The 14,515-nt window shown below is 38.4% G+C and overlaps 7 protein-coding genes across 7 annotated transcripts; 4 read left to right on the top strand and 3 right to left on the bottom strand.

The window, feature by feature from the left end:
- Positions 1–719: 719 nt before the first annotated feature.
- PPM1 (leucine carboxy methyltransferase) lies at positions 720–1,721 on the top strand (the record flags this gene model as incomplete). Its single annotated transcript, XM_451579.1, has 1 exon — positions 720–1,721. The coding sequence occupies one exon, from the start codon at positions 720–722 to the stop codon at positions 1,719–1,721; it is 1,002 nt and encodes a 333-aa protein (XP_451579.1).
- A 67-nt stretch (positions 1,722–1,788) lies between these two features.
- Positions 1,789–2,841, bottom strand: TAF11 (TATA-binding protein-associated factor TAF11; the record flags this gene model as incomplete). Its single annotated transcript, XM_451578.1, has 1 exon — positions 1,789–2,841. One exon carries the CDS (start codon positions 2,839–2,841, stop codon positions 1,789–1,791), a length of 1,053 nt encoding a protein of 350 aa, XP_451578.1.
- A 353-nt stretch (positions 2,842–3,194) lies between these two features.
- GPI17 (GPI-anchor transamidase GPI17) lies at positions 3,195–4,745 on the bottom strand (the record flags this gene model as incomplete). The annotated part of the gene is made up of 1 exon (XM_451577.1): positions 3,195–4,745. One exon carries the CDS (start codon positions 4,743–4,745, stop codon positions 3,195–3,197), a length of 1,551 nt encoding a protein of 516 aa, XP_451577.1.
- A 462-nt stretch (positions 4,746–5,207) lies between these two features.
- On the top strand, positions 5,208–6,053 carry TRM9 (tRNA (carboxymethyluridine(34)-5-O)-methyltransferase; the record flags this gene model as incomplete). The annotated part of the gene is made up of 1 exon (XM_451576.1): positions 5,208–6,053. The coding sequence occupies one exon, from the start codon at positions 5,208–5,210 to the stop codon at positions 6,051–6,053; it is 846 nt and encodes a 281-aa protein (XP_451576.1).
- Positions 6,054–6,422: 369 nt separating this feature from the next.
- On the top strand, positions 6,423–8,285 carry UBX2 (Ubx2p; the record flags this gene model as incomplete). The annotated part of the gene is made up of 1 exon (XM_451575.1): positions 6,423–8,285. One exon carries the CDS (start codon positions 6,423–6,425, stop codon positions 8,283–8,285), a length of 1,863 nt encoding a protein of 620 aa, XP_451575.1.
- Positions 8,286–9,249: 964 nt separating this feature from the next.
- NPL3 (mRNA-binding protein NPL3) lies at positions 9,250–10,278 on the bottom strand (the record flags this gene model as incomplete). The annotated part of the gene is made up of 1 exon (XM_451574.1): positions 9,250–10,278. The coding sequence occupies one exon, from the start codon at positions 10,276–10,278 to the stop codon at positions 9,250–9,252; it is 1,029 nt and encodes a 342-aa protein (XP_451574.1).
- Positions 10,279–11,107: 829 nt separating this feature from the next.
- Positions 11,108–14,056, top strand: CYM1 (pitrilysin family metalloprotease; the record flags this gene model as incomplete). Its single annotated transcript, XM_451573.1, has 1 exon — positions 11,108–14,056. The coding sequence occupies one exon, from the start codon at positions 11,108–11,110 to the stop codon at positions 14,054–14,056; it is 2,949 nt and encodes a 982-aa protein (XP_451573.1).
- Positions 14,057–14,515: the final 459 nt, after the last annotated feature.

Here is a 14,515-nt window from a genome sequence, read left to right as displayed (position 1 = left end):
GGTAGAACTTGAATATATTTTCTAGTCACGAAAGGTAAGGAAACAACAATAAAAAAGTAAAAGCCTAGTCTCAGCAGAAGCACAAAAAATATAGTAAATTCCTACCGAGTTAAACCTTTCAATACTAGACCTTATTAATTGTCTAAGAGTTGATCTGGTCTTTTTGAAACCCTTCCGACTTATTCGCTAACATAGAAATTCTCTAAACTCGTACAACCCTACTTTATTTAAAGCTCCTTTAAAGAATTAGGAATCATACATTTTTCAGTTTTTTTTAGGGCCTTTAATCATCGTCATCATGTACGGGTTTGATGATTTTATCTGGCGGTTTTCCCGTTTTCCCGTTTTCCTAACCTATTTGAACATGTGAACCCTTAGCAACTAGCCAGCGATGGCAAATGGCTGTCAAAATAATGATATATAGGCAGCAAGGCTCTTGGGGTATCAGCCTCTATTTAACCGAGTACTATCGTGAATAGCAGTTTAGCATAAGGCTTTTAAGGCTTTTTCTACCGTTTCTTTTCCTTTTCGATCTGCATTCTTGTCATTTTTCCAAGCAGTCGCTGATGATTTTCAAAGGTTTTCTTTGTTTATGAAAGTTAGCGGATATCAAGACTAAGTATCTGGATTGTATAGCTCCATAAGATGTTACTTATCTGTATCTTAGGTGTTATAAGACCAGGATAGCAAATCGTATGGTGGTATTGTGTTAAATAATAATGGAGCGTGTTATTCAGGAAACAGATAATGATGCTTTTTCGTGTAAGATAAGTGCAATAACGAAGAGGTATCTTCCATCATCGGAACAGAAAAAGATTGGGAACTACGAACACTACGAGGATATTCATTTAGAGTTTTGTAAAGAAATCAAGTCTAGAAGTCGAAGAAAGTATGCTAACATTACAAAGGCTTGTCGTCATTCTCTACCGGTGATGAACTATGGGACTTATTTAAGAACTGTTAGCATAGACCTGAAATTAACTCAATGGTTGAAAAATAATCTCGAGAATCCTGCTGACAAGGTACAAGTGATCAATTTGGGGTGTGGTTCTGATCTAAGGATGATGACTTTCTTGGCATCTTTTCCTGGTGTGCAATGGCTTGATCTCGATTATAAAGACGTCGTGACTTTCAAATCAACAATCTTACGGAGTAACGCCAAATTTAGAGCTTCTTTACAGATTGAGGGAGATCTACCGGAAGAACCTTCAAGTATTGAGAATGTAATCACAGACAGATACCAACTACTACCTTGCAATGTAACAGACGATGAGCAACTAATTCCTATATTAAAAAAATATACTGATTTTAGCGTGCCCGCTGTCATTCTAACGGAGTGCGTGTTGTGCTACCTACATGAATCGAAAGCGTCTCAGCTAATCTCCACTGTAACTGGCCTATACAAACAGGGATACTGGATATCGTATGATCCTATTGGTGGCTCTCAAACAAATGACCGGTTTGGATCTATCATGCAAGACAATTTGATGGAATCTAGACAGCTAAGTATGCCTACCTTGATGGTGTTCAATTCAGAAGACAAATATAAAGAAAGATTCCCCGGCAAAAGCGAAATTCAGACAATGTGGGATTATTATCAAAATCATTTAGAGGACTCAGAACGTCAAAGGTTGAAAACTCTTCAGTTCCTTGATGAAATTGAGGAATTACAAGTCATTTTTTCACATTATGTTATATGTACCACTAATTGGAGAATATGATAATTGGAAACAAATGGCTTAACGTCGTTTTATATACATAAAGGATTATATATAACAGATACCCCATTTACCGGAACATTAAACCATTAGCCTCCCCTTGAGTACGGTATTGACCGCTGGGTAACGTATCATTTTCAATTCTATAAAGTCTCCAAGCCTCATGCACATGTTCCGGTAATAGTGGACTATCCTTGTATTTTTCCACAGAAACATCAAGCTCGTTAAACTTAGCTACTAATATGTTGTACTGTTTAATCAAGCCTTTTCGTACGGATTCGACATTATTCTGCGATTGTAAAAGATTGTTGCTTGTTTTCATAAATTTAATCTCACCTTCATCGTCTGTATCAGCACTTTCCGGTTCTGACTCTTGTACGCTATCGTTTATATCATTAAACGAGTCTTCTGAATCTGACCTTTCTACTAACCTCGTCAACTTCTTCAAATGCTTCTTCAAACTAACGCCAATCCTTTTTCTTTCGTGGAATTTATTAACAACGAGACCCAATAACCACTTTTCCTTTATATCGAGAGCTTTTTCAACTATTTCTCCCACAAATATCTTGCCAACACCACCCAAAAGTAAATTGATGTTATTTGCTACAGTCTGATTTGTCACAACCCCGGATATTTTTTTGATTTGGTTTTTAGCCAAAGATGTTCTTTTGAAAACTTCGTATCGGTTCATTTGTTCATCATCTAGATGTGACATAAACAATTTCTTCAAATCAGTTTCATCCAATTCCCTAGGCCTGGGTAGACTTTTAATCTTTCGTTCGTAAATGTCTCTTGCGAATACCACATTAGGGGGTATGCGATTTAAATCCCAGCTCTGCTTCTTCGTCACTTTGTTATGATTCTTTTTGAAAGAAGACGGTGATTGGGATTTTCTGTGCCATTCCATACTTTGGAAATGCTCAACTTCATTTTTGAATTCATCCAAGTAATCTTTCATGTTACCTGCAAGTCTTCTGTTACGTAGTTTCCACATAACATATTCTTGGTCCTCGTTCAGTACTTGATCAATCATTTGCTTTGTTGAAATGTAACTGGCATATGTTACACTTGGTTGATATGTGTCCAAAGGTAGCTTGTACAAAGGCCCATCAGCTTCAGACATGTTTCGCAAACAAATCACTGATGCCAGTAATTACCAATTGATGAAGCTTTGGCTGTGTTCTTTGTTCTTACTGGGCTGTTCTGCCGCGTTTTTCTTATTTTGTTTCCTATTCCTTATATCGAATTTATAAACCTGATTTTTTATGTAAGAGAGTTATGTATGAAATAAAATAAAGTGCTAACAGAACGTTGTAAACTCTACAATAGACATCGATTTAGTTTAGAGTATAAATGTGCTAAGGAATAATTTCGAAAACAGTACAATCATGAAGAATGAATCATAGCGAATTGAAAGAATGAATGCTATTGAATTGAAGAAATATATTAATGAGATCATAGAAGGTGGATCTCATTTTACTCTGCCTTTTGTCCCTTATCGTCAGCCTTGCCATCTTTTCCATCTTCTTTCTTAGACTTTGTAATGACTTCCTTTAAGGACTTGAAAAATGCTGTAAAAGTAACAACAGTTATTGGCCCAAGTAATGGCAAATAGACAGCAATCTTGTGTTCTTGTGGGAAGAATGTCTGTTGAACCATTTCTTTGTGGAAAAATGCACGCTCACATATTTTTACAAGTCTATTAGAGAGCCTTAATGCTTCGTTCCAGATTTCATCACTGCCAAGTTCGGGGTTGTTCAAAAGGTCCACGATCTGCAATCTGAGATTTAATGCATTGTTGACGTCTTCGAGAACTTCCCTTGGAATAGACATTTGTTGTAAATGATTCGTCATACTAACTAAAGAGGATAAAGTAGTGACACTTTTCTCCAAGTTATCAATAATGACTTTCCTCTTAAATGAGTCTATCCTAACTAATGGTGAGTTCATATCTTCAGCTACCTCACTCAATCCCAATAATTTGAAGATGTCGTGGGCAAAAGTTGAAATGACATCAGCAAGGTAGTCGTTTGTTATGTAAGCATTTGTTGGTAATGGATCTTTGTTTATCACAACAACACCCCACTGTGGTACTAAGAATGATTTCCAGTCAATACCATTTCCTGTCTCGTTGATAAAAGCTAAGGACCCAGTTTCAACTGAAGGAAAGACAATGGCTAGATTTATGGAATTTTGTTCCCGATAATGGTTCACGGAGAAGAGGTCAGACAAATCCAAAGTGTGAGAAAGATCATTCCAGGAAACGTATTCAGCGTTAGATAAAGAATGTAAATTCAAGTCGTTATGATACTCAATCCCTGTGTCAACGGTAAAGTTCACCAATGGAGAAAGGAGATCTCTAATTGGAGTGAAATATTCCCTTAAAGTAGCGTCAATATCCCAGGCAATAGGTTCCGCATCACCAGTTAAAAGGGAGATCGAGATATGGATGTTTGGGTCATAATTTACAGCCATGTTCCTGGATTTTGAGTCACTTTTAACAGAGTTCTGATGATATTTACTGAAATGCTCCCATTCTATCTTAAACGTGTGCTCTATTAGGGCCTGAGCGACGAAAAATGGAAGATCGTTGTTCACCAGGGATTCATCATTGAAAAATATAATAGTTTCTTTGGTCAATTGAGGTATCGTTAGTCCCATGGACTCATCCAAAACCAACTTGACCACATGATCGTTATTTGGATCTGTTTCGCCCTCTTTGAACGGTAGTATTTGCAACGACCACTGTACCTTTCTTTGGTGTTCATCAGCACTCTGTAATAGCTCATCCGCCTGTCTTTGAATGGCATCACATACATCAGGAAAGTTATATATATCCGATTGCACGTATACAGGGATAGTCAAATGGATATCTTCGTGGAGGTTTGCATGCAAACTCTCAATGTATTCTGCAGGTAGTGGTGCCCTGTATATGGTAGTCAATCTGTACCATAAAGGAACTCCAAGTAACACGTAGCAAAGCGCAAAGGATAGTGTTACAAGACGACGTAGAGTGACTGTACTCATCGTAAGGAAAGTTCAAAAAACACTGTATTCTTTTAGACTTGCTGTTGGGATCACGAATACCTTTGGAATAATTAGCGAAGTATTTTAGCCGAAACCTTCGAATGCTCTAATGAAATCAAGTTATCGACGAAACCTATTGCCGCAATTCCACTAGTCACTTTCCGATATACGCCTTTGAAGGAAAACTAATGGACGTTAGATATTAAGAAGCATAGCTTCTCTTGAATCGTTTCGAAATGTCGACTTATTTGTCGAACATTAATTTCAAATTGCATGGCTTAGTGTCTGTTTTCTGATTCGAACAACAGATATAACGAAAAAGTGAAAAAAATGGATAATGGCAGTATCAATGAGGTACAATACGTGCAAAAAGAATGAAGTTAAGATCACAGTTTCAGAGTATTTCTATATGCTCCTTAGATACAGCTAGACGCAGTGTAGTCTGTGGGGTTTTCAAATATAATGGCTGAATTGAAGGAAGAAGAATACGTGCACCAAGTGTACAACGATATTGCTCCGCATTTCTCACAAACCAGATATAAGCCATGGCCAATTGTATCGGAGTTTTTGATGTCTAGAGAGATGGGTTCTATCGGTATTGATGTTGGCTGTGGAAATGGGAAGTACCTTGCTGTGAACCCGAATGTTTTTATTTTAGGTTCAGATAGATCCTCGGGGTTAATTACGTGTGCACATGATATCAATTCACAGTACAATGTTCTAATTGCAGACGGGATCAAGCTACCTCATCGCGATAATACTTTCGATTTCGCTATATCCATTGCGGTGGTGCACCACTGGTCGACCAGAGAAAGAAGAGTTGGAGCCATAAGACATATCATCAGCAAAGTAAGACCCGGAGGAGAAGTTTTGATTTACTGCTGGGCATTGGAACAAGGTGATTCTAGAAGAGGGTATCGAGAGGGTATGGAACAAGACGTTTTAGTACCGTGGGTTTTACAAGATCAGAAGAGGGATACGGAAATTGATGAGAAATCTGGTAAAAAGGGCAAAATACAAGTCCCCAAGCCAGATTTATCCACCGTTCCTAAACATGAAAGATCTGAATTCTTGAACAAATGGAAACTAGAACAGGAAGCTCTCAGGCTAAAAAGAGAGCAGGAAATAGAGGAAGAGCGCAAGAAGCTCGAAAAGGAGACAAAATCCAACACGAAGTATCGTTACTACCATCTATATCGCGAGGGGGAACTAGAAGAGGATTGCCAAATGGCCGGAGGAATAATAGTTGGACAAGGTTACGAAAAGGATAATTGGTACGTAGTTGCTAGAAAGCCTGGCAACCCTTAACGATTGCTAATATAATATATAAACAGCATAAATATTACATCGAAATATACTTTTATAGACAACAGCTAGTACTCATTGCAATTTCTTTGTTTGGTTTATTAGTGTTTCTTACGATATTCTGACGGTGCACTAAATTTCTGTTTCGTTCTCATGAACATTTAACGAAAAAACGGGAAACTTTAACAGGCAGGCCAACTTAACCAGAAAAGTGCAGGAGGATATAGATTCGAGTTTACTGATAAGCTACATTAACTATACTGCATATATTAGCTGTGAATGTATAAAATTGACAACCCAGTATTTTTGGCATTGAGATCCGAATTAAAGTATATCTGCTTGAGCGTACTGTGATTTGTAACGAACCTTAAAATGCCAGTAATTGAACATAATGATCAACGATTTGAACTCTCCCACTCAGAAGAGCAAAAGCTCAACGAGTTTCAAATGATAACGTCTTTCCCCACTGATGAATTGCCTAATGTTATAAAGCTTCTACGCAATCATTCTTGGCAATTGGAACACGCTTTGGGTAGATATTTCGACGACAATTGGAAAGAAAATCTAGACTTTGCACCACAGCCTACACCCGCTCAAAACACAATTCCTGTCCAACAATCACAATCTGATGAGCGCCAGATCCTGGAAGATACGCGTTCAGAATTACCAATATCACTGAGAATCCCAAACATTTTGGAGAACCCGTTTGGAATGGTACCTAAACTACCCTTTATTCACAGATTACCATACAATTATAAAGAAAAATTCCAAATCATCGGATTAAACGGACAGCCAAATGCTACTGATGTATACTCGCGCAATTCTGTATTACTTGCCGTCTTATTTTTGCCGAATTTAATAGTTAGGCTTAGCGTGCATATGTTTTCATGGCTTGGCATTCTAATCTCGTATGCACTAGGTCAGAATATGGCAAAATCAAAGGCTTCATATAATTGGGTAATCCCGCAGAAACCTCAGGTGGACAGAAAACCTGAAGATACATTTGCGGATATAAGGGAAACATGTGGTGAAAATGCTGAAGAACTTTTGTCTTTATGCTCTATGAAGAGCTACAATGAAATATTTGATGAATGCGAATCGAAATACAAGTTTATGCTTTTGTTATTCTTGGGACCAATAACTGGAGAAGAAGAAAAAATTTGTCATAGCTCGAAAACATTCTTAACGCACTTTTTATCCCATCCATCAACTATTGCACTTTTCAAAACTCATAGCGACAACTTGGAAATATACATCAGGACAGTCCAAGATCCTGAATGTTGGGCACTGGCAAAACAACTAAAATTAAAATACACGTTAGAATGTCTACTTGTGGCTAACGTGCACAATCGTTTGAATTCTACTTCCGGTTCAAGGAAAATGTCTGTTCTTTCTGCTTTGAAGGTTAAATCGCTTGCCCGATTCCAAGATTCTTTCAAAAGCGCAATTCGTCGCTACTCTCCTGAACTGATAGCGAGCCAAACGGAAATGCAAGAGCTAGAAATGGTGAGAAAAATGAAGGAAATGCAGGATGAAGCATACCACGAATCATTAAAACTAGATACCGAAAAGCAGTTAGAACGTGAAAGGCAAGAAGAAAGTTTAAAACAGAAACTAATTTCTGAAGCGCAACAGAAAGAAATCTTGAAAATAAAGGACCTATTCTATCAATTTACTATGCTGTTACACTCTTTAAAATCTGGCAGCAATGCTGAGGTCAAGCCAACAGAAAAAATTTCCAACATTCAATTCAGAACCTCTGATGGTAAACGAATTGTTAAAAAGTTCTCAGGGAGTAACACTTTACGCGATGTTTACATCGACATAGCAGCTCATTTATATTTAACATCATCTGACCAATATATTGAAGGAAATAATTTGGATACAATCAGCGAAATATTGATAAATATCAGCGAAAACCCTGAATACGCTACCGCTATTGAAAGCACCAACATTGCTGGAGAACTATTGGAATCCAAGACGGAAAATCAACTAAAAGCAATATTAGAAAAGGGTATTTCCGAACTCAGATCTAAGACCGAACTAGAGGATATTAGCTTTGACTTTGAGTTGGTTTCGCCTTTCCCTAGAAAACAAACTCCAAATGATCCATCCATTCAATTGAAAACAAGGTCAGAACTATGGCCAAACGGGAGTCTCTTGATAGAATCATTGGACAATGATGACAGCTCCGAAGGAGAGGATGAGAGTGATGACGCTGGTCATTCAACATAACGATATAAAATTAAATAGTCAAGTGACTAGGAGTCGATGTTAGAGCATAACAACAGTTTTATCAATAAGATTTGTTTAAGGTGGGTACAAGTTTGATCCGACAAACCGCCCAGTTTGTAAAGAATCAAATTCGTACACATCAGGATAACGTCAAGGCCTTCGTAGGCCTCCTACAAGTTCAAGACAATTCTACATTACCATTTTCTTGAAGAGACACAAAATAATGGTGGTTGATGCACTGTAATGTCGGCAATGCAAGATTAAGAATCACAAATTGGAAAATGGACTAAGACAAAATCCACTGATCGGATGCAAGAAACAATAAGTTGTTGATTCGTTTAAAAGCGCAGTCTTTGACGCTGACATATATGTGCCATTTGTAACAATTCTGAGCTGGAGTTAAGGTTGATTTTCAAGCACAGTTACAAAACACAACCAATTTCCCTCGCGAAATTGATTTCCATGATCATCACTACTTCTTCCTTACTCTGGAAGACCTCTTTTCTAGTCGCAAAGATAAATAATAAAACAATACAATAATAATCCACTATAAAAACATAATCATTTTTTCCTTCTCCTCACGATCCTTGATGTTCTGTTCGGATCCACAAGTAAAAAGATTTTTTCCTGATGATGGGAGGTTTTTCCTATACTAATATTTAATTTTTTTTTTTATTCTCAATCCATCAAGGTTGATACCTTCAATTCATTCCCAACAATTGTGAGTAAATTCAAATTCCAAGTAAAGTTCAGAGGTTTCTTGGTGTAACGACAAAGTATGAAAACAACGGGCGAAAACAAGAGCTTATAACTCCCTAAGATAGTAAGCATAATAATTCTGTTAAAAGTGACAAAAGAAAGCTAATACCAACTCCGATGATAATGGTAGGGACACACGGTTTGATGCTTGAAGTAATTTCACAACATTCTTAGATGAAAGCTATTTGTGCACTCCAGAAATCCTCTAATCTCTAACTGGAGATCTTTCACGCGCTTGGTAGCCTTCTCCGCTGCCTCTTTGGTAGTCTTCTCTTGGTGCGTAGTCTCTGTTACCGTAACCGCCACGGCCACCGTAACCACCGCCACGACCACCAAAGTCACCGTAACCGCCTCTTGGACCACCGTAGCCACCACGGCCACCACGGAAACCGCCTCTTGGACCACCGAAGCCACCGCGACCGCCAAAGCCACCTCTTGGACCGCCAAAGCCACCGCGACCGCCGAAACCGCCACGGCCACCAAAGCCACCTCTTGGACCACCGAAGCCTCCACGGCCGCCGAAACCACCGCGACCGCCGAAACCACCACGGCCACCAAAGCCACCGCGACCGAAACCGCCACGGCCTCTAAAACCACCACGACCACGAGAGGATCTGATTGGTGGTGGGTTTTCATCTTTTTCAACAGCCAAAACTGAACCACGGAATTCGATGTTGTTCAACTTTTCAATGGCTTCCTGCAGGATCTCTTCGGTTGGGAATTCAAGAGCACCAGTACCGTCAAAGTCTCTGGTGTTGACACTGGAGAAAGTAGTTTCTAACTGGTTATCTCTGGCCAAATCCTTCAATTCTTGCCAAGCACAGCCTTCTGGCAAGTTTCTGATAATGACTCTGAATCTTGGCTTTAACTTCTTGGAAAATACAACTTCCAATGGGTAGTCGGCAAACATTTTACCGGCAACGTTTTGAATAGCTTGGGAAGCAGACTCAGCTTCTTCAAACTCAACAAAAGCGAACCCATTTAAAATCTTTATTTCCTTCAAAGCACCGAAAGGTTCGAAAATTTCCTTCATTTCAGCATCAGTGACATCTGGAGGGAAAGGCTTCACAAATAGTCTGGTATCAGAAAGCTCTTCATCGTCATCAACTCTATTATTGAAATTTTCATAACTTTGAGGTGGTGGAGCAGTTTCATATGGCTTTTCATATGGCTTTTCATATGGCTTTTCATAGGTTTCTTCTTCGACAGCTGGAGGAGGAGGAACGTCAGACATCTTGATATTTCGCGAGTAAGTGTTCTTGGTTGTACCTTGAGCAAAAGAAGTGAAACACTAATATCTTAGTCAAAAACAATACTGCAACGCCACTCAACGATGATGGAGTAGAATTTTTTTTCCAAAAACCAGGTTTTAAATATGTCTTTATATATAGGAGAAAGTGAAAATTTTAAATGAACATCGGGAAAAGAAAAGACAGAAGAGAATAGTGTCAAACAAGGTTTGGTAGGTAGGGTAAAACTCTGGAATCCTCGGTACAAGTCTTTTTAGAATGAGTGCTGATAAGTATCGCATGCACAGATATAAGCCCTCATACAAGTCATACTCCTACCAAATACGATCTGAGAGGCTATATTGATCAAATGCTCTCATTGCTACTTGTATTTACCATTGTTATACAGAAAGGTAAGAGTGACACATGTATCACGTGACTTGAACTTCAGTTTTTCATTTTTTTAACTCGTCAGAAGTGAGACCGTAGTTCATAGCTGTTTTTCTTCGATAGTATGGAATCCTGGAGGAAAGATACTAGAGCATGCCAAAGGTCTCTTAACATATTGATAAGTCAATTTAGCGAATTTATCTCAGAGGCAAGAAACGAAAAGCCAAGCGAACTAGCAGTTTAGAGGGGATATTTCCGATATTTTGACCGTTCGTTTTCTCTTTGCATTTCTTTTATCTATTTATTCGCAATAAATCGTTATAGAATCGTTGACGACAGTAATCATTGATTAATATACCAAGATCGAAAAAACTGGGTTTGAAATATAAGCGAAGGAATATTGAATCTAAATCCAGGTGGAGAATTCTTGCATTATAAAATACCATGTTTCAAATTCGTAACTATGCCACAAAATATGCACAGTCTCGGGCGCTGAGGAAGTACCCAGTAGGTGGCGTTTTTCACGGATATGAAGTGAAACGATTACTTCCTGTCCCTGAACTAAAGCTAACAGCCGTGGATTTATTGCATAACCAAACCGGTTCACAACATTTACATATTGATAGAGATGATAACAACAACGTGTTCAGTATCGGATTCAAAACCAATCCCCCGGATTCAACTGGTGTGCCACATATTTTGGAACACACAACTCTTTGCGGTTCTCATAAGTATCCTGTTCGCGATCCGTTCTTCAAGATGTTAAACAGATCGTTGGCAAACTTCATGAACGCTATGACTGGTCATGACTATACTTTTTACCCGTTTGCTACCACTAATGAGACGGATTTTGCTAATCTAAGAGACGTTTACCTTGATGCAACTCTAAATCCATTGTTGAATCAGCAAGATTTCCTACAAGAAGGTTGGAGGCTTGAACACACTAAGGTTGATGATCCAAACAGCGATATAGGTTTCAAAGGTGTTGTATACAATGAAATGAAGGGTCAAGTATCCAATGCTAACTATTATTTCTGGATTAAGTTTCAAGAAAGCTATTATCCATCCTTGAATAACTCTGGTGGTGACCCAACTAAAATGACTGATCTTCAATATGAAGATTTAATCAGTTTCCACAGAAATAATTACCATCCTTCTAATGCTAAGACGTTTACATACGGGAACTTCGATTTGAACAATACCTTACAGAGGTTGAATAAAGAATATCAAGGTTATGGTAGAAGGGGTTCTAAGAAGAGGGAACTATTACCAATCCAAATGAAAGAAGATGTTTCTGTAGAAACCGAAGGACAGGTTGATCCTATGTTACCACCGGATAAACAGATCAAGACCTCTGTGACTTGGATTTGTGGTAAACCTGAAGACACGTACCAAACATTTCTATTGAAGATCTTGGGTAATTTATTATTAGACGGACATTCCTCTCCTTTCTATCAAAAACTAATTGAAAGTGGGCTGGCGTACGACTTTTCAGTTAACACTGGTGTAGAGTCGCAGACTGCTGCAAACTTTATCACTATTGGTGTTCAAGGATGTGATGAAGTGGATTCGATATATGAAGTTATTAACAAAGTATGGGAAGAAGTATTACAGAATCCGTTTGAGGAGTCTAGGATCCAAGCAATCATTCAACAATTAGAGTTATCTAAGAAAGACCAAAGGGCAGATTTCGGTTTACAATTACTGTACTCGGTTTTACCAGGATGGGTTAACAAGACTGATCCATTTGATTCTTTATTGTTCGATGAGACACTAGAAAGATTCCAAGAAGATTGGGCCACTAAGGGTGATAATTTATTCAAAGACTTAATCAAAGAATTCGTGATTTCAAAACCTGTATTCAAATTCACCATGAAGGGCTCAGAAACGTTCTCTCAGAAACTTGATGCTGAGGAACAAGAACGTTTGGAGAGAAAGTTAAAGCTCCTTGACGAAGAAGACAAAAAGGTCATTTTCGAACGTGGTAAACAATTGCAAGAACTACAGGACCTCAAAGAGGATTTGAGTTGCCTTCCTTCATTGCAAATTAGTGCAATTCCAAGAGTTTCAAAGACATACCCATTGTTAGAGAAGGATAATGTTTTAAATCGTATTACCGATACCAATGGTATTACATACGTCAGAGGTAAGCGTTTACTAAACCACCATATTCCAAGAGAACTTTATCCTTTCCTACCATTATACGCAGACTCATTGACGAACCTTGGTACTTCAACTGAAGAGTTTTCCACCATTGAAGAACAAATCAAATTGCACACTGGCGGTGTCTCAACTCGCGTATCTGTAAATCCAGATGCACAGACTGGTAAGCCTATGCTGCTATTCCAAGTTGATGGATGGGCTTTGAACAGCAAAACCGATCACATCTTCAAGTTTTGGAAGAAACTTTTATGTGAAACTGATTTCCATAAGCACAAAGAAAAGCTAAAGGTCTTAATAAGATCATTAGCATCTTCAAACACAGCGTCTGTGGCTGAGACTGGTCATGCTTTTGCCCGGAACTTCGGTGCTGCTCATTTAAGTGTAACTAAAGCCATCAACGAAAGTTTAAACGGTATCGAACAGTTACAGTTAATCAATAAGTTATCTCAATGTTTGGATGATGAAGCACTATTTGAGAAAGAAGTGGTTTCAAAATTGGTTGAGCTTCAATCATATATAAATGGCAGTTCAGACATGAAATTCATGATCACCAGTGATTCTCAAGTTCAAATCGATGCAGTTCACCAACAAATCACGGGCTTTTTGAGCTCCTTACCCAAGGATTCAAAACCATGTGACTTCTACTCTGAGAATTACTCAATGTTGGAAAACCCAGGTAAACCAACCCTACTCCAGTTCCCATTTCAGGTTCATTACACCGCCAAGTGTTACCCAGGCGTTTCCTATACCCATCCTGATGGCGCTAAGCTACAAATCCTTTCTAACATGTTGACACACAAATATTTGCACCGTGAAATTCGTGAAAAAGGTGGCGCATATGGTGGTGGTGCTACTTACAGCGCTTTGGATGGTACTTTCAGTTTCTATTCTTACAGGGATCCTCACGCTTTAAATTCTTTGTCCACATTCGATAGCGTTCCAGAATTCATATTGAACAAGTCTTCGTGGGGTGAACCAGACTTGAATGAAGCGAAATTGAGTGTCTTCCAACAAGTAGACTCCCCAATGAGCGCCAAAAACGAAGGTACCATTTTATTCCATTACGACGTAACAGACGAAATGAAACAACGTCGTAGAGAGCAACTTTTAGACGTCAACTTGAATGATATACATCAAGTGGCAGAGGAATACCTCAAGCAAGATAAATCCATTGCCTCCATAGTTGGTCCGGAAATCCCAAATTTTGATGCCTTAGTTCAAACCGTGTAACGGGAAGCTCTTTCTTGTACATAATACAACCACATTATATATATATATATGTATTTATAACTCACAATACCCAATTACTAATTGTGCGTCGCAGTGCCTAGACGTACTTGCACACGGCAGAGTTATATCCCTTGTTCCTTGATAAAACTTAACATCTGCCAATATCGATCACGTGTAATCATCATAAAAAACGCGTCTTTTACGTATGGTTGGTTCTATATTTGTTTGGTTTCCAAAGATCAAAACTTCGAATTTTAACACCTTTATTGCATGGTTGATTTTCACGACAGTTCAGATCGCGAAGAATATAATAAAATATATAGGTTTCGGTTTGAAATTTAAAAAAAAAAAAAACGTATATCTAATTCTAACTGAATTCAAAAAGATACGTTGCTACGTTTGTTTCCTAATTGATTCTATCAGGAACCTCATCCGTGTTAACACTTGTCAAGGAGTGAA

The sequence above is a fragment of the Kluyveromyces lactis genome (assembly GCF_000002515.2).
Source record: "Kluyveromyces lactis strain NRRL Y-1140 chromosome B complete sequence".
Taxonomy (NCBI): Eukaryota; Fungi; Ascomycota; class Saccharomycetes; order Saccharomycetales; family Saccharomycetaceae; genus Kluyveromyces; species Kluyveromyces lactis.
This window is presented reverse-complemented; position numbering and strand designations above follow the sequence as displayed.